The following is a 23,543-nucleotide window of genomic DNA, read 5'->3' on the forward strand; positions in this document are numbered from 1 at the left end:
TTTTACGCTTTTACACTGGCTTCTAAATGCTCAGAAACTTACACTGTTTTAGACACTCGCCAATGAATGTTGAAGTTGGTGCCCAAAACACTAAGTGTGTCTTGTCATTCAGCAGAAATACTGCTTGGATGTTGTTTGTGGCATTATCTGTGGTGACACAAACCTCACGCAGTCTCCATGACTTAAGAGCTTCCCTGAGATCTCTCGCTGGTATTTCTGTTGTTTGGTCATCTGTAAACACCAACTGCTGAGTGTCCAGTCTAGTATGAAATGTATTGTCAGACTCAGTAGAAGTCATTTTTCTATCATCACTTGATATATGCCGTTGTATCCCACAACCCTATGTCTAAGTTGTTAGTTGTAAAATTCTGAGGGGGAAAAAAATAAATGTTCACATCAGGAGCCTGGTAGCAGGAATGTTGAATAAATTGTATCCTCCAGGCAGAAACAGTTAAGTACCAAGGAAGCCCTGTGTGTTTCTGTATTGACTGTGCGCTCTCTCTCTTCTCCACAGAGATCCTGAGTGGAGGTGTGTATGTTGACCAGAACAAGTTCCTGTGTCATGCCGACACAATCCATTGGCAGGACATTGTCAAACACTCCCGGATGCATCCTGTGGTGGTACCTACCAACAGCAGTGTCTCATGTAAGTAACCCAACAAACACAAGTGTAGAAGACATGAACACTTGATTTGACTTCAACCTTTCTTAAAAGTTTTACTGAGAGCATTTCTGTTGCCCCTCAAAACCACCTTAAGTGATGTCACTTTAGGCAATTTATCAGATTTTGCACAGTTCCCTCTCAAGCCACAGAAGAATATATACAACTTTTTTGTCACATTTTTAATAGCTCTCCCCAAGACCTGTAAACATACTTTGATTCATGAAATGGGTCCAGTTTGCCTTGCTCATTAGCACTTCAGCAACCCTGCACCCGATGCATAGCTTTCCCAAAGATGTTGACATTTTCCAATCACTTTTACATTCCTCACTGCCAGTAAATTAAGCCCCAATTATTTTGTCTCCTCAAACAGTGACAGTTTTGCACTTTTCAGAATCTCTCACATGCCATTTCAGATATTTCTTAGGTGTTTATGCAGTGTAACCTGCTGATAAGGAAAGCTCATGACGACATATGTGATGACTCATTTGCAGTAAACAATCTTGATCTGAAGCATAGTCAGCTCTAGCTGAATGTTCCTGAACTCAAAAATACAGGACTCTGAGCAGACTATAGATTTTTACACGCCTTTTATAAGGCTGCGTGGGCTGCTAGGTTTTGACAAGGGAAGTGGTCCAGAGGAGACCCTCTAAACCTGGTCCATTAACAATAAGTAACGAGTGTAAGTAGTAACACATTGTCATTACTAAACCACCTCTTGACCCAATTCTGTCACTCTGCTTACAATAACAAACCACAATGATTGCTCGCTCACCTCACATTACTGGCCCACTGTGTCCAGCAGGAAGACATGTTAATAAAGGCTTGGAATTATGAAGGGATTTATTTGGATAACATAAGCATACTTAATCTGTCGGGGGGGGTGTAACGGTTGAGGTGGCTGTCATTGAATTAAAGATGCAAGTCACCTCTTCTGACCCATTCACTGACTTAACCTCTTAACAAACACTGCTTTTGTTATTCATTTTATGCTCAAGCTGTTTGACATTTTAATCTGTTGTTGTTTTTTTCTTCTTTTCTTTAAGCTGTCTCCTTTGTCCGCAAATACATAATTACACAAGAATAAAACACATTATCATTATGGAAGAATTAAAAAAAGAAAACGGTCTCTACATATGCCCTTGGATTTTCCTCTCACAGCACTGGCTAAAGGCTTCAAATGCAGATTAACAGCTCCAAGCATTGATATTCTGCTCAATCATCCTCCTCCCTGCAGCCCTGTTAGCTGTGGATCGACCCTTACTCCTGTGCAAGTCTTCTACTCTGCCAAAAGATCAAGGGTCTCCAAACCTGTAATCCACAATTGAGAAGATAATCTCCATTTCTTTCTTTGGGGAGACACAAGATTTACGCTGTTATTAGTGTGACTTATTTGTGCCACGGTTGTTGTGTTCATTGGCTCTTTTCTCAAAAACAGGACAGGTTTTTGAATCAACGCCCAGCTGATTCAGTTGAAAACCTGGCATCTGTCTTTTACTCCACACCAGCCCTGGCACGGCAGCATTCTTGACATTTTAACCTTAGGGGGCTGTTTTGAGAAAGCTGTAAAAGATTATGGTGCAGGAAGAGAGCTGGACAGGTTTATTCCAGGTCATTGAGAATTTATAAGATGCGATAGTGAAGACCTTGAACACTAAATGAAAACTCTTTGTCTTGACTTCACAGGGCGAACAGAGATATAACTAAGTGCATGTGAGGTTTTTCATACTTGGCGCTGTCAGACAGCCACTTATGGCTGGCTGACATTTGTATTATGATCCTGTTTGCGCGCTGCTTTTCATACAGTCAAGGCTGTCGACCTCTCGTTCCCATGCATTGTCAAAGTGCTAGTTTGAGGGGAACAGACTGGAGAAGCAGAGAAAAGCAAAGGGGCAGACAGGAAAAAGACAAAGAACGACAGGGATAGACATTAAGTGAAAGAGAGCCACAGAAGAGTGATGAATCAGCGAGGGGTGGGTCGAGGATGAAAGAGATGAAATGTGTGGTGAAGAGGGGCACAGACGAGGAAGAAGAGGAGGGAAGAAGATGGAGAGGCTCGTGGTGGGGAATAGAGTATCGATGCTAATAGCTCTCATCTGGAGAGGCTGATGGACAGAGGACAGCACTTCTGCACTTATCCAGGCTCACTTCCCACGCAGTCAATTACTAGACAGTCAATTAAGTCCTCCAAAAAAAAAACCCAATGATGCTGCTTTCTGCCGGTGCTATCTACTTCTTTACTGCTTTTATCTCAACCTATTGTGTGCTGGTTTCATGCTGGGCTGATTTAGAGTAGAGCCACATATTTACTTATTTTCACAAAACAACCTTTACCAAGGTTATTTAAGTTCTTTTCATGACTGGAACAGCAAGTACCATACAGAGACGCTGTGTTGTTACTTAAAAGATTGCAGGTTTCATCGTCTTTGTTGGATAATAACAAGTATCAGTTGAAGTGTAAGCATTCTGTTTGTAATTACAAGGGTAGAAACTGTCATTTGAATGGAATTAATTAACAAACATTCCATCATCATACAGTGTAATTAACCACAAAGCAGTCCTGTAATGTAATCAAGCACCCACATTTCTTAAAGATTGTGTTTTATAATGTCAGATTCCAATTGTAATGATGATCAAGCACTCGAAAGATGCTTGAAATGCACTTATAATAAAGGTGTGCATCTTAAGAACATCACTTCAGTGAATGGAATCACGTTGCACAGGAAACGTCACACAAACACACATACACACTCTCACACACACACACACACACACACACACACACACACACACACACACACACACACACACACACACACACACACACACACACACACACACACACACACACACACACATTCTGTGTACTTAAAGGGTAGCCAAAGGAACATCAACATCCTTGCTTTGGATCAATTTGTGCTTCAGTGGAGTGCATGCTGACAGACATACTCAGCTACCTGCCTCTAGTTCATTTTAAGGTTCAGCTGATGTGGATCTTGAAGTCTGATACTGATCATATTTTGTGCGTAACTGTTTTCCAATGTAAAATGTCAAACATCTCTTTCTTTGAACTTATGTGCAGGTCAAAAGTGCAACCGTTCCTGTAATGGTCGCTGTTGGGGACCCAAGGTGGACCAGTGTCAGAGCCGTAAGTACATTACTGTTATTAGCTGAAGACATTTTAGTGGCTTTCTCTCAATCACATCTAGTGTATTTTTAGAAAGGCCTCCACAGTATATATATATGCACATGGATGAATTAAACACACATTTATATGGATTTTAATTTTTTGATTGTTAAATATTATTTTGCTGGTACTTTACCCGTTGCTACCTTGTTTTATTTTGAAATCTATCCGCACTCATATGTTACTCAGACACAAAAAATAAACTGAAATCCTAAATATACTAATGTTTGATATGTTAGAAACCTGGCTTGTTTCAATATAAGGGTATACCTGTGCCAAACTAATCTGCTCGTGACATTTACATTTGTCAAAGCTTCAGATCAGGCAACCTAAGTGACTAACTGTAGATCAAGAATGACATTTATGTGCATGTAGCCACTAATGTTGTTGAAGTTGCAGAAGCATATTTAATTGACCTTCCTGAAAAAAGGAAATCCAAACTGTACTATTTATTAGATAATAATATGCTTTTTTATGATAAATCACATAAAAGCATTTGAATTTCAACCGGTTCTAAATATTATTTTGTATTAAACTTTACTCCTAATTGCCCGGGTTCAATTCCCGGGCTAGACAACCTTCTGTTTGGAGTTTGCATGTTCTCCCTGTGTCAGCGTGGGTTCTCTCCGGGTTCTCCGGCTTCCTCCCACAGTCCAAAGACATGCAGCTAAGGTTCATTGAAGACTCTAAATTGCCCGTAGGTGTGGATGTGAGCGTGACTGGTTGTTTGTCTCTATATGTAGCCCTGTGACAGACTGGCGACCTGTCCAGGGTGAACCCTGCCTTCGCCCATTGACAGCTGAGATCGGCTCCAGCACCCCTGCGACCCTTAACTGGATAAGCAGGTTACGGAAAATGAATGAATGAATGAATTTACTCCTAATTGATGTGTTTTGGCAAAACCCAACCAGAAGAGTAGCTCATTTTCTGACTATAAAATGTGTTTTATTATATCTGATGGTCTTCCCTTCAAATTTTATTTTCAAATAAAGATTGGCTGAAATCCAAATTGAACCTTAAAAAAAACCAATTTCATCTAAAATAATTTACACTTACCTATTCAGCGTGGTCATAAACCTGGGGCTCATCTCTATTTGGTTTTCATTTATTTGAGGCATTCCTTCTAAAGTTCTAACTGTAATTGCAATATCCAAATGATGAGGAGAGTCTTATATGTACGGTGTCATAATCCAGCGTAAAATCTATTCCATAGGCATCAAGGTTAAATTTATGGAATGAACATATCTTGCAGATTCTGAGTCATCGTTTCATAAAATGAAGCATAACGTAAGTGCAGGCAGAGCCCTGAAGATGTGTATGTGTTCGCCAATCGGTCTGCTGTTCAATCATGTTCACCATGATTGGCTAATTTACAGCTGGGTGGCTTGTTAGGACACAACAATCATATTCACACAGGTGCACTGCGCAGAAATTGCTCCTCAGGGATGGGTTAAATTCAGAAGGGAAATTTCGTATATATTTGTATCTATGTATGTACACAACCATTAAAGCTGATATTCATATTCAAATTATAATATTACACTTTTACCTATTACTCACGCTCATGCCAAATCATCTGCATTAGCAACAGTTTTTTGGAAGTAATATTTATTTTACTTTCCTCATTGAAGGTGTTGTGTTTCCTAAGGCAAAGGAAAAGATGCAGTTCTTAGCATTGTGTGGCTGTCTTTTGAACAACTTCTAATTGTGTAATGACATTTATAATATCTTGGCCCTCATTTTGAAAGGAGGAATGCTTGACTTTCTTTTTTCTTTTTCCATTACAGCATGGAAATGTTTATATATCTAAAAATATTGAAGTAATGCAAGACTTTTTAAAGCATGTTGAAGGGCGTTAAAGTATTGATGACTTAAATGAACATATTTAGTCCCTCTTTATGTGACTTTACTTATCAAATTCATAGTAAAATAATGGTAGTTTGTAAGTTTTCAGGCAGGTTTCAGCTATGTAAGCGGGCCAGCTCTGGACAGGTATTCACAAGCCCATAATTACGTGGAAATGCCACCACCCCCTTGCACACACACACACTTATCAACACCCAACAAGATCCCTAGACCCCCAACACATCTTCCACTAACCCTCCTTCTGGGACCTCCCACTCTTTATACTAGCTCATGGCAGCTGGGACAGAGTGTGAGAATGATCCACTATTGAGTCTCTCAGCAGGGAGTGGGCTTCCATGTTATTCCCTCTCCTTCAGTCATTTTCTTAGGCTCTCAATTAGCTGTCAGTGTCTCTCTCCCAGGCTCAACCCACTTTGCTGTCTCCGTCTGCCTGTTGTATGGTGTCCAACACTTTCTGTACATGTAGAAGAGCAGGTATAAGAGCTGCAGGCCACAGACCACCTGCTGACTTAAACCAAGAAATTAAATATAATAATTTTGCTTTTGCGCCTCAAGGTCCCAACAGGTCTTCTAAACTAAACTACAGAAATGGTCACTTATCATTGCCTTGTTCTTGGGCTCCAGCCCCAAATCTTTTAGGTTTTTAAAATACCTTCAAAGTTGTGTCATTTCCCCTCAGTCTCTCTGGACTAGTTTGGCAAATGAATGTAGCAAAAGTTACTGTGGAAATAATACCATCTATGCCGACCCTAGCATTGTCATGCGATATTGTTCTATGCTACTAAGACTACCATGCTATTCCTTTAAAAAAAGTTAACATTACCTGCAACTTTGCTTTTGAGGTCAGACTTGAAACCGCCACGAGCAGTCCTTGTCAATTAAACATTCATATAGAGATAATTTTAGGCATTTCAACAAATTAATGCAGTGGTTTTTTGTAAGGACAGAGTTCGAAGCCCTGGAATTATAAGCTAAATCACAAAGTAATTTATATATTGTCCATGGCCTAACTCTCGAACACGCCCAAACCATGCTGTCCATGGCTGTCATTTTAGTACTTACTAAACTTTCAGGACGGTCAAGATGTTGCTAACATTCCACATCTAAAGGTAAAGTCAGGAAGGGTGTAAAACTTATGCCAAATCATATATGCAGGTCATAAAATCAGATTTCCTTACCGGATCGGTCAAGGCAGGGTGTATCAACTAGACTGAAATATATGGTCCTCTATGGTGAACCTTGACAGGAACAGCTGAAAGAAGAGTAAGACTAGAGTTTAGAAATATAAACTGCATGAATAAACTTTAGCATATGTACTACTGCAAATTCTACTAGTATAGTTACTAGTTTATATCCTGTAGTATCACTCAGCACTGTGTATAACATAATGCTTAAGTGTCTAGTATCACTCAAGCATTGACATTGAGCACAGGGAGCACAGAAGGATCCGTTACACACTGATAATTAAAGTTTTTGTGTTTGCAGCCTTGATAAGTAAACTAACCAACAGTATAACCTGCTGAAAAAATGGGATTCTATAAGCAGAGGATATAAAAAAGTGAAGTTATCACCCTTCTGTCTGCAAATTTATCAATCTGTCACAGATACTAACAATCTGTTTCTACAGATGTCCATCCATCCATCTTTTATCATCGCTCCCTCTCTGTCTTAACACACCGTTTCACCATTCCTATGAAGGCACACACACACGCAGGAAGCTTGATCTTTAACATGACCATGTTTGGCTTTTCTGCAGTGGAACAGAACATTCATAATACAATTAGTAATGTACCACACACTGAAACTTCAAAACTCTGCATAAGAACAGCATGTACATATTCATGCAGATGAAAGTGCACTCGCGCACATTTTTTCGTTTATCCATTAAGGCTCCTTTTAGATTGTGCTATCCTCGCCACTAGTTTCCTTTCCTCTCCATCACTCTGTGCCCAAACCACTTCATCCATGCCTTCCAACCCTGGCATGTCTCAACTTATTTGTTCTGCGGTCGCGATCTCATTAAGATAATGAGAAATTAACTGTTTGACCAAGACCTGTTAACAACACGTCACACAGCGAACCTCGATAAGCCCCGGCCCTGTCTGTCTGCCTCCTTTATCTCGCCATCTTCATCCTGGATGTCATGATTAATAATTCTGCTTCCTTTCCACCGAGCAACCTTCAATTATATTGCGCTAAAAGTGTGGAAATGTCGAATGAAAGAACACTTTGACCACACCAAAGATGCTATTTGTGACATTTTGTCTGTTTCAAAATCACAACCAAACAGCAGCTTTTGGTGTCAGCAACTCAGCAAGAAAAGTGGAACTACTCAAGAAGTCAATTGTAAATCAACACAACTCCTGGCATTAAAAAAAATCTCAGATATATAACAGCCAAAGTCTATGACCTTAACCCTATAAGTAGATATAGATGTACATAATAATTAATAATGATAATATAAAGTGTCTGAGTGCTGTTATGGATTAGTAAGCACAGCATTAGTATAGCTGTAGAGGTCTGCATGGAATGGATCAAGATCAATGCTCCGCCACCAGATTAGGCAGCACCCCCCCGGTCTGAAAAGTGAAGCCAAATCGGAAGTGCCTTAAAATTGCGTTCTTTCCAATAGACAGCAGGGGGCGATTCCTCTGGTTACAAAAATAATTCCGATTGTATAGAGTTTAGATTGAAAAAGACAATAAAGCAGGGTATGCTTGAGGGTGTGGCTACTTTTTGATTTACAGGTCGCTACAACAGCGTTGTCTGTTGTGGGAGTCGATATGTTTCTGTCTGATAACTTTAACCCTTTCAAAGTGTGTTTTCAGTTTATGAAAGTTAATTGTAATATCGCTATCACCTAAAAATGCCTTGTCCAGCATTTGGTTGTACTTAGCTCCACTTGATCATGACACTAATATTTGTAAAAAGCCAAGATGGGGCCGGCCAAAAAAGTCGTACTCGAGACTTCATAATGGCAATCACGAAACCAATGGGTGACGTCACGTGACTATGTCCACTTCTTACTGACAATCTATGCTTCAGATGCCTCTTTAGTTATTTTAGTTTTTCCTAAAGGAATTGAAAACCTGAATCGAATTGTAATTGTATTTATTCTAATAATTAACAAAACATCTATGCTTAAATATATTAGATATTTGTGGCTTGGAAACCATTATTATTATTTCCCATGTAGGCTTTTCAAAATGTGAAAATATGAATGTTGTAGTTCTTTGTCACTGCAGTCTTTAACCCGGATGGGCTTAATATCATTAATTATGGCATTGTTTGCCATTGCCCGAGCCAGGGCCTATTGTTTAAGTTGTGTCACTGGCGCAGCCATTGTTACACTGATTTGTTGCACCTGTGCACTTCCTGCTATGGCAAGTCACAATATCCGCTTTGATAGAGGTCTGTCTCCAAGTAAGAACCATCTAATTGTAAGCATTTCTATCCACTGACATCAGCAAATTATGAAACTTGCAGCTCTGGTATGATTTCATTATTTCCCTCTTTGTTTGTGTATCTCAGACCTCAGTTCACAGTCTATAAAAAGATGGTTCTTGTTTTCATGATCATTTTTCTCAAAAGGTCACTGATGTTGCCAGCTGGCCTTGTTGTACTTGAGACTTATGTTAACACATTTCCTTACATTTAATTCAATGAAAAATGGACAAAGTCAGCCAAGAAAAAGTTACACAATTACTTCCATTTTTCAAAAGCTGTTAGCTACGTCATTTTGAGCAATGATACAAACTTTAATTGAGTTTATTTCTATTTTACTTAATTTTATCAAATACAATACAGCAACTTTGTTTTGTAATGTGGCGTAGGTAGAAAAGAATGTAGTTGAAAACTGATCACTGACCCAAATCTATACTTTTGTGAAGGGTGACAAGGCCACAGTTAGTGCAGTGATTACCTTGGGGTATTATGTACTGCTGCAAAGTAAATCAGTAAATCTTAAATTCTGGAGAATGCAGAGAGAAACTGCAAAACTCTTTCTTTGTGTCGACCTCAGTTAAGTGCCTGCCACTGAAGGGAAGCTCTGAATAGCACTGGATCTTTTAAACACAGCAAAGTAACATAGGGAGATAAAACATATTACAAAGTGAATATGTATCTCTTATATTGGCTGGACAGCAAGAAAAGGGATATTTGGTCTTCATGTTTTGTATACCATATTTTATTTGATTGGTTTCTGAAGCAAACATCATGATGGGTACCCTAATTTGACCCAAATTCTTTCAGTATCAAATATTAATCATCTTTAAATCTCTGTTGAGTCCTTTACAGAGAGCAGTGGCTGCTCAGCTTTTATAGGTTCCAAAGCATCCCAATGATGACTAGTTCCAATGATGCCAATGAAGGAAAAAAAACCCAGCTTAAGCTCAAAACATCTAAACACATCAGACCCCACCTGCAGAATGATCCACCTATCCACTGTCCATCTCTTTATTAATTATGTTCCAAGCTTATATTTGGCCAAAATACATTAAAATATGGATGTGTAAAGCCGTATTTCTGCACACTGGAACACACCTATTAAAATAATTATGCTGAAAGAAGTAGTAGTTCAAGAAGTTTATAACCAACATTGTATACTTTCCCCCTCCACCGTGGTAACTGACTAGTGCAGGGGCTGTTTAAAAGATGCCTGTTCAGAAAGAGCCAAATGCTTGGCCTGTTATTTTACTGCTTGCAGTTTTCCCAAGAACCCCTCATGCAAACAACTTCACTTTAAACAAATTAGCTTCTTTGGATCTCGAGCAATACACCTGCCATGACATAGTTGCGCCAAGTGCAGATGACATGCTAGACTGCAGAGACCTGAAGCTCCGCCCTGCTATTGCATAGAGCGCTATGTGCTTTTTTATTCCAAGTTTATACATATTGGAACGTGTGGCTTTTCCAAATAGCACAAATTCGAAAAAGCACTCTATGGGGTCCCCAGCAATACACCCACCAAGTGGCAGGTAGAGCAGATAAGCTGGTCCCCGAGATATGTAAAGAACACACAGACAGAAAGAGATTCCTTTCTTTATAATTAGATATGAAATCAATCTGACTGCAAGACGGAAAGTGCCAACTTTAACAAAAGCATTTGATTAATATTGTATGGACTTTCCCTATCGTGTTCTAAAATCAGGTTTTATTGAAAGTTAAAATTAATGGAGGGTTTTGACAATCTTATATCTCCTATAAAAAGAGACGGTATGTCTTAGCATCTACTCAAACAGTATATAAGTTTGTGTAGATGCTTGGACAAAACATTTTAAATTGCAAATTTTGCAATGAAAAGTGTAGTTTCTATTGCAAAAAAAAAAATCTAAAATGTATTCATGAAGCTCTTTTGGAAACCAGATGTGAAAAAGCACAATTTAGCTCATTTAAATGGGAGCTGAAAGGCAGTGGTTCCTGTGACTGATGCTGCTGTCCACGACCTGCTCAAATGGAAGCTTCCAGGCATATTTTAGGAGATGGATTCCTTTTGTATTTGTCGTCGCAAGCATGTTTTTTATTTTTTTTCTTAAAGTGTAAGTTTAAAACCAAATTGATCAACAGTGTTGCGTCTCTCTCCTGGCAAGGTCATTTATTTGACAAAGTGTCGTTTGAGTAAAGTAGGCCATTTCATTTTTGCCCAAGCACTGTTAATGGAATGCCACTAATGGTACGTAAGGCATACAGCGAAGTGTGTGTGTGTGTGTGTGTGTGTGTGTGTGTGTGTGTGTGTGTGTGTGTGTGTGTGTGTGTGTGTGTGTGTGTGTGTGTGTGTGTGTGTGTGTGTGTGTGTGTGTGTGTGTGTGTGTGTGTGTTTGGCGGTTGTCTTTGGCTTGTATCAATCACTGTGATAGTATCTCGTCACCACAGTGCCCAAAGGGAAACACAGCACAAATTAAATAAAATATATGAATCCACACACACACACAAATACATGCACATGCACACTCCGGCATTGTACGCTAACATTGTTACTTTTCCATCAAATGAGTAATGTAGACTACTGTTTTTTTTAATCTCAGTTATAATATCTGTGACTAGTTTACTTTCACCTCTTTTATCAAATATAAAGGAAGCTGAATTATACAAAAAATACATTATGTTTTTTTTAATTGTCAGATTTTATACACTCAAGGGAGCAAGAAAAACAGAAATCAGCACATGTTGTTTTTCCTCAGGAAGAATAGAATTTGATTGAAGAATAAACCGGAAAGTTATGTCACAAATGACTGATCCTTGAGTGACAAGCCCAACACTGGTGTGGACACACAATAAATAGCACTAGTCAAGCCACTGTGCTGTTTTATTTCCCTTTACAGTATATACACTTTGAAATGCATATCGTTTGCATGCTTTTTCACACCCCCAGTTGCACTGTAGTTGCAATGTATCCTCATACAACGGTTTGTATAATGTCTTTTGAAAAATGTTACTCGTCATTTTTTGTGCGTTTTCCTACTCAAGTCCAGCAACACGTGTCGATTTCCGCTTCTACATGCATACAGTCTTTTCTAAATAAACATAAGTCTTCATAGGAAACAAACAACTTAGGTTTATGCAACAAAAAGATAGGGAAATACTTAGTTAGCCTTGTACGAAGGCTCCGCTACATGCTAAGAGACTTTCTATACACCAGTGGCTAACGGCATGCAGCCGGTGTCCTTTATATAACTTTTCAGCTCTACAGCCTGAGTCTGCCACTGACCAGCAGCAACTGGATGCAACTTTCTGTTGTGTTGATTTCACTGCTTTATCCATCCGCAATAGCTTAAATAAGACCTTCAAGCTCTATCAGTTTATCCCACTACCGACACTCTCCTATATATACATTGACCTGTGGCTGTCAAGAAGCGAGGGCATATGACAACACATATGACTCTATCAGGCATGCAAAGAAGGGGAAGAACGATAGTACACTGAGTCAGACAGGAATCACTATTTGTCAAATCCAGCTGGAGACCCCCAGAGGAGCATGCAGGGAGACCAACACTTGATTGAAGATAGCTAGTAGGTGACAGTGATACCGGCTTAAGTTAAACTTGCCGGCACACAAAAACGCACACAGGCATACATTTTACCAGGTGGTTGCAATGCAAATGTTAGACGCACAGACTGGTCATCCAGCGGTGTATCCAGTACCTAAATATTGAAGAATATGATGGATTTGATACCTTTATAACACTATTTCAAGTTAACACTAACCATGTGAACTGGTTGACCTGTTATATGATACGTCTATATTCTCTTTCTTTTCTGTTTTTTTTCTATATCTGTCATTCCGCAGTAACTAAGACAGCATGTGCTGAGCAGTGTGACGGCCGTTGCTTTGGTCCCTATGTTAGTGACTGCTGCCATCGTGAGTGTGCAGGTGGCTGCTCTGGACCGAAGGACACAGACTGCTTTGTAAGTGAACACACACACACACACACACACACACACACACACACACACACACACACACACACACACACACACACACACACACACACACACCACACACAAATTGAAGTAAAAAAACAATTGACTAATTCAGTTATTTACATGGTAATATCATACCGTCAAAAACATTTCCTGGGCATTCATTTCCTGTTTTTCATAAACCTGAAACACGTTAGTCGTGAATTTTAACTCACTTTGATTCAAATAAATATTCAAAAGGATTTATTCCTTCCAGACTCATTTTTTTGTGTTGAAATGCCACTTGTATGGCAAATATCATTAAATGACATTTCATTCCCATTTCTACCTGACATGAGTGTCATTGTTAAATACAGACTTCGCCAGCCTCCACTCCATTTTCTATCTTATGCAGGTGCTTTATCGGTTTAATTTTCAACCATTTACGCGTTAAGCTCGTTTCTGTGCTTGTCATTCAGCGCCCATCACTTATGGAACTTCTCAAGTTCTTGTTCTATTTTTTGGATTTCTTGATTATTCACACTTCATCTTTCTTATCTCCAGAGCATTATGAACCACACTTGATTAATCTGGTTTTGAATTGTAGACTAAACTTACACTGTACAGTAAATTTACAACACATTTTAAAACTCTCCCTTGTCTCTCTCTCTCTCTCTCTCTGTCCCTTTGAAATTTTCCCTAACTGACACTTCATTTTCTGAAAGAATCATAAATTCATAAATCAAGAAGTTCTTTTTGAACAATGCTCCAATTAAAAGAGAAAAGGTCGCTGTTGACTTATCAAATTTGTTAGGGGGTGTAAAGGAGTATACATAAAATCTATACCTCAGCACATACCTCTGCTGTTTTTTTTTGGACTGTTGTCAGAACATCCGAATTGAAAAAAATAAAAGCAGAAGCTAACATTTTTGTTTTTCATTTTGAAAAAATGTCATGGCTCATTGACCATAGGTCTTACTATGAACTAGAAAAGCGTACTCAGTAGAGTGCAGATCTCTGCCAGGTGTGTTTGCAACGACCACTGCTGTTATGAATACAAAACACAATCGCCCTCCATCGAGACGGCAAGTGTATCAGATGAGCTTTTCTCTTGGGTGTCTCACTCAACAGATACGCTCTCATTTTAATATATACAGCTGTCTGCAACGGCTGCTGGGAAACAAGACACCGGAACTTCTGCGGTATTGAGGAGTATATTTTTTGCAGTGTTTATTCATGGGCAAACTGTAACCTACAATGTACATAACAGCCACAAGTTATCTTCACTGCTCATCCTTCCCTCTGCTCCGGTCACCAACACCTTTCTGCCTATGGACATGTCCCTACTGTCCATATGCAATGCTATCCCCATGTGTTGATGGAAAAATCATGACTACTGATGGATTTACCTTGGCTTTTTCCTAATTCCTAATCCCTAGTTGAAACAAGGTTCCAAACTGAGCCAGTTGATGATCACTTGAGGGTCAACAGTCAATAAGGGTTTAAAACAGTCATAAATTGTTTTTCAATCAATATTTAAACACCACAACCAGAAGAGGTTATTGAGCATACACTAATAAATGTGCACAAAATATATAGGTTAATGGATCCTGTATGCGAGATTTGCTATGGTCAGACAGACATAGCCTACTCACACACAAACATACACAACACATGATCCCCTACAGGCTCATGCCTGGTGGAGATAACTATTATGTGTTCCAATGATGGCATATAGGTAAGAAGACAGGCAAATATGTCAGTTATTCTACTATATTTAACACACAAGGTTCTAATCACTTCATTTCCAATAATGTAACATAAAATGTCTGTCAAGAAGAGTAGAAGTACCGTTAGTAAGTAAGTAAATAAGATTTGAACATTCAGTTTGATGTGTGTGTGTGTGTGTGTGTGTGTGTGTGTGTGTGTGTGTGTGTGTGTGTGTGTGTGTGTGTGCTTGCAGGCCTGCACCAACTTCAATGACAGTGGGGCATGTGTGACCCAGTGCCCCCAGCCCTTTGTCTACAACCCCACCACCTTCCAACTGGAACACAACCCCAGAGCAAAGTACACCTATGGAGCCTTCTGTGTCAAGAAGTGTCCTCGTAAGTCATACCATATGGACACACATACACCTGCTTTACTAGTATACTTGTGATGATGTTACACTGATTCCACAATTCCACTAGTCAAAACCCCTTCATAGCTACCCTAAACAAACAATTATCCCAATCCTCACCATAGCTTTAAAAATATTTGTTTTCCCAAAATATGATTATCTTTTCCATTTTGTATTTGGGATCCTAAGACCCAAAACATTTTTGCCTCGGCTATTTCCTCAGATACCCAAAAGTCTCAGTTTTGTGCTGCGAGAGAATACTCTTCAATGCACTTTGCAGAGTTACTGCCACACTGATGGCTCAATAAATTATTTTGGTCTTTTCATGCTAAAGCAAACATATTTTTTATAATATTAAGTTGAATAAATTCAGGAAATCAATTAAATCCTACCCATTACTGCTGTCTCTGAGGATTATGGAAACTTGATTAGTTGAAACATGAGCATGGTATATAAAACCACTGAAATGCTTAAAATGCACATGAATCACTGCATACCCGTCAAAATAAGCCATTGTATTCTATTTGCATAATGCCAGTATGATACGTATCTGTTAGCAGAGATCATAACTGTGCATACACAAAGACACCATGTGCATTTTCATAGACTGAATTTTATGGACTACACACACCCATGCATACGGAGTGCATGGACAGCAGCCAGTACAGTTATGATTTATAGTTGAACACTGGCAGATAAGTTTTGCAATGAAAAATAACAATGATTAGAGACTTCAGGCGCTTGAATTACATTTACTTCTGAAGCCTCTCATAACCTAATTATTGTTGCTGGTAGATCTTATATACAAAGCAACTATTGTGTAAATGCAGATTGTTTTCTGTTTTTCATAAATGTTTCTGCATGCTCAAGCCTCTTCAAACTATGGCGTAAGGCTTGGCCATTGTCACTGAAGAGGCAATTTGAATATTAGCCCTGGTTGAAATGTGGCAAGTGTGTGGAATGACCTTAGAGACTTATCAATAAGGGCCATGACATGCAGAGAGGGGATTATGGAGGAGGCTGCATTCCATTATAGATACAAGGACCCGGCTGCTGAATACTTCCTCCCTGTAGCAAAGCTTTTCTGTAGTTTGCGGTTGACTCCTGTGTGGTCCATTTGCTCAATACCTTTCAATTGTTTATTGCACCGGGAATGGCCTTTGCAGAATAACATCACCATTGGTTTGATCTGCATCACCATCATATATCATCTTACTTCTTTGAGACATTGTAAGTCTTGGTGTTACTCCTTTGTTTCATGAACACTAGCCAGCTAACCATCAACTGCTCACCATGCCCACAGCTAATTGTGGACACCCCACACTGTTTCCAACATCAGTGAAAAGGCCAACCAGCAGGGAAGGTAGTGGGACATTTAACCATTTAAATGTTAAGTGTGATGTAAGTAAGTCCCTTAGTGCCGCTATAAAAACAGTGTAGGTTGTGTGCATATTTCAGGCTTGTTGAAAGGATAGCACAAAATGTAGTGTGTCATTTTTTTTTTTTTAGTTGTAGTTAATTAGTGCGGCCCTGTTGCAAGGAAACAATGACGGCAGTGTGCATTCCTGCAAACCGCAGATACATTGAATATGAACGTTTTTGTTATGTCAGAAAAAGTGACATTAATACAAGTGACAGGGAGAGCAAGTGTTGTTGTATGTTGATCAACCGTCAAACAAACACAGAACCTTCACCCAGAAGACCGCCGTTCGCGTCTCGTATGATACCTGAAGTAAATGTTGACTTTACGCTTTTTATGTACTGTTGTTTTACGTCACGTTGTTAGACTTTGTTACTCAACTTTATGTAAGAAAGTCCACTAGGCCTGTTGTTGTTTATTTAACACAAACCATGATATTTGTCCTACAGACAGCTCTTTATATGAGCTCCTTCTTTCCTACAGTGTGGGTTGGTCATCCAACGGATTAGAGACTTGAAAATGAAACAGGGTCAAGTAAAATAATCAACATAATGGAGACATACAAATTGTCAGTTGCACTAGCATGTAAAACTTACTTTACTTTAATGATCATGTCAATGATTAGCAAATATGTAACATTGATTTTTTTTTTGTAATTTAACATCAATTTCATCAAATATTCAAGTTGCATGCTAAATATAAAAAAAAAAAAAGAAATGTTTTATCCTAATGCATTTCCGGAGAGCCTCTGTCACACAAAGTGAATGACAGTGATTTTTCAACACTTTGTTCTGTGATTGTTTACACCAAATGCCACTCATTTCACTCGATGTTCCTTTGTGACAAACAGCAGCCATCTGTATTTGACATTTATGGTGAGTTGTTTTTCAGATAACTTTGTGGTGGACCATAGCTCCTGTGTGAGAGCTTGTCCCAGTAACAAGATGGAGGTGGAGGAGAACCGCATTAAGATGTGCATTCCTTGCACTGACATCTGCCCGAAAGGTAAACCACAAACAGATTTCAATATATTTCATCTTCAGTTATTCATTAAGTTCACATTTATTTAGCCATTTATTAAGTTGTTAGTATTTAATTAATGGTTATCTATCACTGTTAATATTTCGTCCATGCGTAGTGTGTGTGTAGCACCTCAACATCAATAAATCATTACCACATTCATTCTAAGTTTTGGGAATTAGAATTTAAGTTTTATTTTTGTGGAATACAAACATTTCATTTTTTTTTTTTTTTTGTTGAATACAAACATTTCACTGATATGAGACTTGCTGCTGTATCCTCCATGGACACATTTGTTTTAGACTAGTAATACAAAAACAATATTTTGCAATGAAAAATAATGTACAGGTACACTTTAAAAAATGCTGCCACTGCATGCCTTTGTGTCTTAATTGTTTTATCATGGCATTATAAAACATTTAATCGAACTAATGCATTAAGCTTTCTCACTTTGTGTTCCAGCATGTGATGGCATCGGTACAGCCAGCCTACAGGCAGCTCAGACAGTGGACTCCAGCAATATCGACAAGTTTGTCAACTGCACCAAAATCAACGGCAACCTGGTGTTCCTTATCACCGGAATCAAAGGGTGAGAGATTAAACATTTATCTTATCAGAATGTTAAAGGAGGGGTTGAAATAGTAGAACTGTCATCATGTTTTTGACATTTTATGTTCTCTCTATAGAGTATAGCTTTAAATTAAGGAATTCCTGGAACGACGGTGTTACAATGGAATATGTTAATACCTTTGATTAAACTAAAACTGAATTTGATTTATCAAAAGTCAATCTTAGAATCCAATATAAAATCAATATTTTAAGCTGAAAATGTATTGTATTATAAATGTAAATGTATTATACATGATTTTAGCAATACTCGGCTCAATCAACACCTCAGCAAATACATTCTGAATGACTACCTTTGGGACCAAATATATTGCAAATATTCACAGTTATGATAAGTGTTTTTTGCACAGCCACTTTTAATGTAAATTGCTCGAGATTAGAGTGTCACCTTAAAGTCCAGTTTTAGTTTTTTTTATTAAATGTAGGCATGGTGTTAATTGTCTGAATGTATGAATAATGTTACCAGTGTCAGTCATGGCAAGTGGGTAGTGAGTATGCTGAAAGTGCCTTGAGAGTAAAAAGAGTGCCAGTAAATGTATATGCTCGTATATTACTCTAAGGAGTGTAAATAAATGTAGCATGTGTAGAGGTACTGTGTAGAGAAGACATTTTACACAAATAACATATCTTACTGATTTGATAAGATATTCTTATTTGTCCTGTTCTATATCTTGGTGAGTGCAGCTCATTGGTCAGGGCTGTGATTAAAAAGCACAGGGCTTATCTATTTCTATTGTAAATTCCAGATGCTATGATCTTTCTGTTTTTGTTTGAGTTATTCTGATCTCCAATTATCATTCAAAGGGATGTGTATCACAACATTGAAGCTTTGGACCCAGAAAAACTCAATGTATTCCGCTCCGTTCGGGAGATCACAGGTGAGGAATATCACTTGCACAGCATACATCTCTACACATACATACAAATGAATAAGCAAACAAATAACTTTATCCCTTCTCTTGTGCTTTTGTGCCACTTATAGAGTGCATATATGTAATGCTTGTGTGTATCTGTTTGTGTATTCGCTCAAATCGTCCTCCACTCCTCCCCCCCATGAGACTGTCCATGCCAAGGACAGACATTGCAGCATAAGATGAATATCAGATGAGTCTTTCAATCTCCTCCGTCTCTCTGCTCCTTCTCCCTTGGGGAGTCCCTAGCCTTGAGTCCCAAAGTCCCAGCTCTCCCTTCACGCACCATGAAGAAAAGATCCAGCACATGTGGTGCGCATCGTTGATCCAAGCTCCCCTATGACATCACCACTTCTTAGCGTCATCTTTCCAGCCCAGACATTTGACAATGCCATCTGAAAGAAACCTTGTATCTACAATTTGACTCTCCCTGATGAAATGAGAAAATATTGCAGTTGAAATATTGTTGGTGACATTTTTTACTTATTAACAAGGCATCTCACGTGCACGATCATGCACTAAAAGCATTGTGCGGCCGACCTGACTATGTCAACAAAGCAGGGGGAAGCTCAGATGAAAACACACAGAGATTGACTTCATTCTTTGCCCCGGTAGTTATAACACCACATCTTTACATAGCAATTTTGCTGTTATAGTAATGCTATTAATATCAAATTAAGCAGCTTGAAAAATACACATTTACTTTATGTCTGATTCAGCAGGATTACAATCATTGTATTTTGGTTGTACGAAGCATCTTTGGAATACACATAAAAACATTTTTTTATGTTATATGTTACTTCCTTGGCAACTGATGGCAAGCAAATAGGATTATATTTGAAGGCAATTATTCTTTGAATGTAATGTATGGTTTAATGATTGCATAACTTTAACTGCCAGGATAAATGTAGTGATAGCTGCTGATACCTGCTCAGTTATACTAGGCCCTGTTGCAGAAAGCCTGTTTAGTTAAAACTAAGAGTTAGTTAGTAACCCTGAGATGAGGAAAACACTATGTTTTCAGTTCCAAAGAGAGAGGAAACTCTGTCTCCCTCTTTCAAAGCTGGACACGCTTTTTTATTTCCTCATTACCTCAAGTTATTTTTTATATAACTATATATGAAGGCTGAGACTCAGTGCACACAGTTGATGTCAGCTGTCACTGATGGATCATAATTCCTACAATATTGGCGATAATATGTTCATATGTGAGCAGGATTGTGGTGCAGCAGCAGAAAGTAGTTTGAAAGCGAGTTCTTGAAATAGGCTGTGTGCAACGTCAGCGTTTTTTAACAGCATTTCAGTGAAAGTGTTTAAATGTACTATAGTTGTTGAAGTAGCTGAAGTAAAGCGACTGAATGCTGGTGAGCCAACATACAAAAAGATTTCTAATATTTAAAAAGTACACTATTTTTGCCTTAAAGCAATTTTCAAGTCCAGATCACCACAAATATTATTACTGTATGAGATTGTGAGCTTACAATCATTTCTCTCTCTTTTTCATCTATTTATTTTAAATCTTCACTCGCATTTCTCATCTTCAGTTGGCCCTTGTGTTTTCTACCTGTCAGATTAAAACTGAACAAATATTAAAATATAATGTAGGCTACAGCCTAATACACAGTCTGATTCCGCCACTTTAGCATTGTCTGGTGATGGATGGTGGGAAAAACTGAATTAAACTTTGTTGTGTTAACTTATTGACACTTTTGCCTGCTCTTACTCAGGCCCTTTTTTTCAAGATAACTGTGAACAATCCGTATATAGCCTCCACGCATTAGTATCTCTACGTCCACTTCACTAAAATGGAGGTTCTCACTTTTATTTGCCTGTTGCCATGGTGAACTGTTTATCGGAGCTCAGAGTTGACTGAACAAACTGATCAGCTGTGTTGTAACAGAAAACTCAGAGTTTCCTATCCCAGGGGACACTAGAAACTTCTTTCTCAGATATGCCCAGCTTTTATTGATTTGCTTAGTATCTTCCTTTAGTGGAAAAACAAAGTGTCCACTGAAGTCAATGATCTGAGCCTCTTTAAAGGTCGGCCCCTGAATCACATCCACTTGGCTTGTGTTTATCTTTCCAGCAAGCTGTGATAAATTGGTCAACAATGGATTGATACTTTTACCACGAGCACAAGTTGAAGGTCTTTAAAAGAGGAAAAACAGAAAAAGAGAAAGGAGAGGAACAGTAAGGAGAAAAATCTAGTCATATACAGTATAACAATCACACAACAAAATGACAAAAACAAATCAACAAATCTATATCGTGCGGGGTAAGAAACCATCGAATACAATTTTTTTACGCTTAGTCATTGTGTGCAAAAGATGCAAGGCAGAACATATTAAAATTATTCTTAAATTAAATATGAATAGTAAGCAATCTCAGTCATGAACTTATAGATCACACATTGGTGTCAGATTGTGGGATCACAATGTGTGAAATGCACAGAATGTTTTCATTCTCGCCACACAAATCTGGTCCTGTGTGCATTTTTAACTGAAAAAAACTCTAAAGTACAAAGATAGTTGCAATAATGTAACAACTTTAATTTACCCCAAAATAAATTTGTTAGTTTATCTTCCTTCGTTTAGTGATGGCAGTTTGAGAGCAGGTGATGGAGACGATCCATTGGCCAAACACAATGTAGTCAGAGATGTGTGGCAGCTCAGCTTGTCATCTCTCCAAGCTGTCAAGAGAACATGACTTCTGACAGAGGCAGCCAACCTGCCTCAGTGACCCCAAGGTCACAACTGGCATTGCACTAGCTTTCAAATGAGCTTGGAAGGAGGATAGCTCTCCTGCTACTCAACAGCACACCAATCTCTCTCTCTTCTTTATTCTTTTCTTTACTTTCTTTCTTCCTTTCTTTGTTTTGTTTTTAAAGACTCCTGCTTTGCTTCTGCAGCATCTTCAAAGACATATCACCATTTCAACTTTCAACCAAAGAGTGGGCAATCAACTTACGCAGATTAGCATGTGTAAGTGGGTTTTCTCAGTGCTGTGGCTCGGGTGTAATCACCACAATTCAAGCACTTTTAACCTTAATTGTGAGCTTGTGGCCTTCTTGTCTGAGTGGCCCCATGCTGTATCTTGTTTAGTGTGTTGCTGTGCCACTGATGTGGCTCTCAGCAGAACATGAACCCCTGCTAAGTGATCTTTTCACTTTGCTTTTTCTGCACTGAACCTCTCATTGGCAGTCGAGCTAAAAGCACTAAAACATAAGGATGAGGCTAAATACATTTTTCCGATCACATAGATAAATGTCCATAAAATACATGAACATACTATATGACTCTTTGGGGAACTTTAGAAAATCCTTTCCCCCAATGCAATGTAAAGTGTGTCGAATGTATTGATCTATTCTTTTTAAGCATTAGGTAGGGTGTTATTCTTTGCTTTCATGTTGTAAACAACCCCATGATAAGCCCAAAACCTGCATAGCTGGTTGATCTTTCCATACTTTCTGACTTCCCAACCCAGTCTAACTCACCCCAAGCCCATTCATTCCTACTGAAGATCTACTGTTAATCCTTTAAAACAGGTCACACAGAAATAGTTCGTCTTTTAAAAGAGGCTCAGTAATTTCCCATAACAGCTGGACACTGTAGCTTTTATCGAAGGTTCCTCAAAAAGTAGTAAAGAATGCACATGGAGAATCATTAAGCATTATGTGTACCAGTGAGTATTAAAGATTGGCTAAAAATGAACTACAGTGTCCGTGTTCCTCGTAATGAAAGAACATGTCACCTAGGGCAACAGCGTTGCTCACTGGTGTGTTTTTAGTCGTTTTTGGATAACAGTGGAAGTCTGTTACACAGATAGATAAGATGCATCAGACTACACAGTCAAACTTGTTAGTAGAATTGAATATGAAATACATAGTAGATCATCAGACTTTCTCTTGAACTCCAAAACAATAGCTTTACCAATGAGCACAAACAAGGATCCGAGAATATTTATCATCAGCATCCATCTTACCCACATAACCTTTTCAAAGCCCTACAGTACAAATAATATCAACCAGCTGTCATTTTCACAGAGTAAAAACAGGAATAATGTATGAAACAGATTTATTTTTTTGGGGGGGGGACATTTTTTGTGAAAAATGTAACTCTTAACCGTGAATATATACAATTAGAAGCTTGGTGTCTACACATAATCTGTAACTTCCTTGTACATGCACAACATATGTTTGCTTTTAGCCAAGTATTACATTAGCAAAGACAATGTGTAGCAGGCAGCAGCTTGTTACCTTTATAAGGAAGCACTTGCATACCCCGAAAGAGCACTATGATGGAGCTAGTAGGTGCCTCAGCACTGCAGGTTTTGTC

General features: G+C 38.6%; 1 protein-coding gene across 1 annotated transcript in view; it reads left to right on the forward strand.

Moving 5' to 3' along the window:
* The window catches only part of LOC129104178 (receptor tyrosine-protein kinase erbB-4-like), a 292,380-nt gene that overhangs the window by 186,864 nt on the left and 81,973 nt on the right, over positions 1-23,543 (forward strand). The window contains exons 4-10 of the mRNA XM_054614730.1: positions 515-646; positions 3,744-3,809; positions 13,000-13,118; positions 15,076-15,217; positions 17,543-17,656; positions 18,134-18,260; positions 19,103-19,176. Coding sequence (XP_054470705.1) covers positions 515-646; positions 3,744-3,809; positions 13,000-13,118; positions 15,076-15,217; positions 17,543-17,656; positions 18,134-18,260; positions 19,103-19,176 — 774 coding nt within the window. The remainder of the gene's footprint in view (positions 1-514; positions 647-3,743; positions 3,810-12,999; positions 13,119-15,075; positions 15,218-17,542; positions 17,657-18,133; positions 18,261-19,102; positions 19,177-23,543) is intronic.

This window comes from Anoplopoma fimbria, chromosome 16 (genome assembly GCF_027596085.1).
Source record: "Anoplopoma fimbria isolate UVic2021 breed Golden Eagle Sablefish chromosome 16, Afim_UVic_2022, whole genome shotgun sequence".
In the NCBI taxonomy this organism is placed as follows: domain Eukaryota; kingdom Metazoa; phylum Chordata; class Actinopteri; order Perciformes; family Anoplopomatidae; genus Anoplopoma; species Anoplopoma fimbria.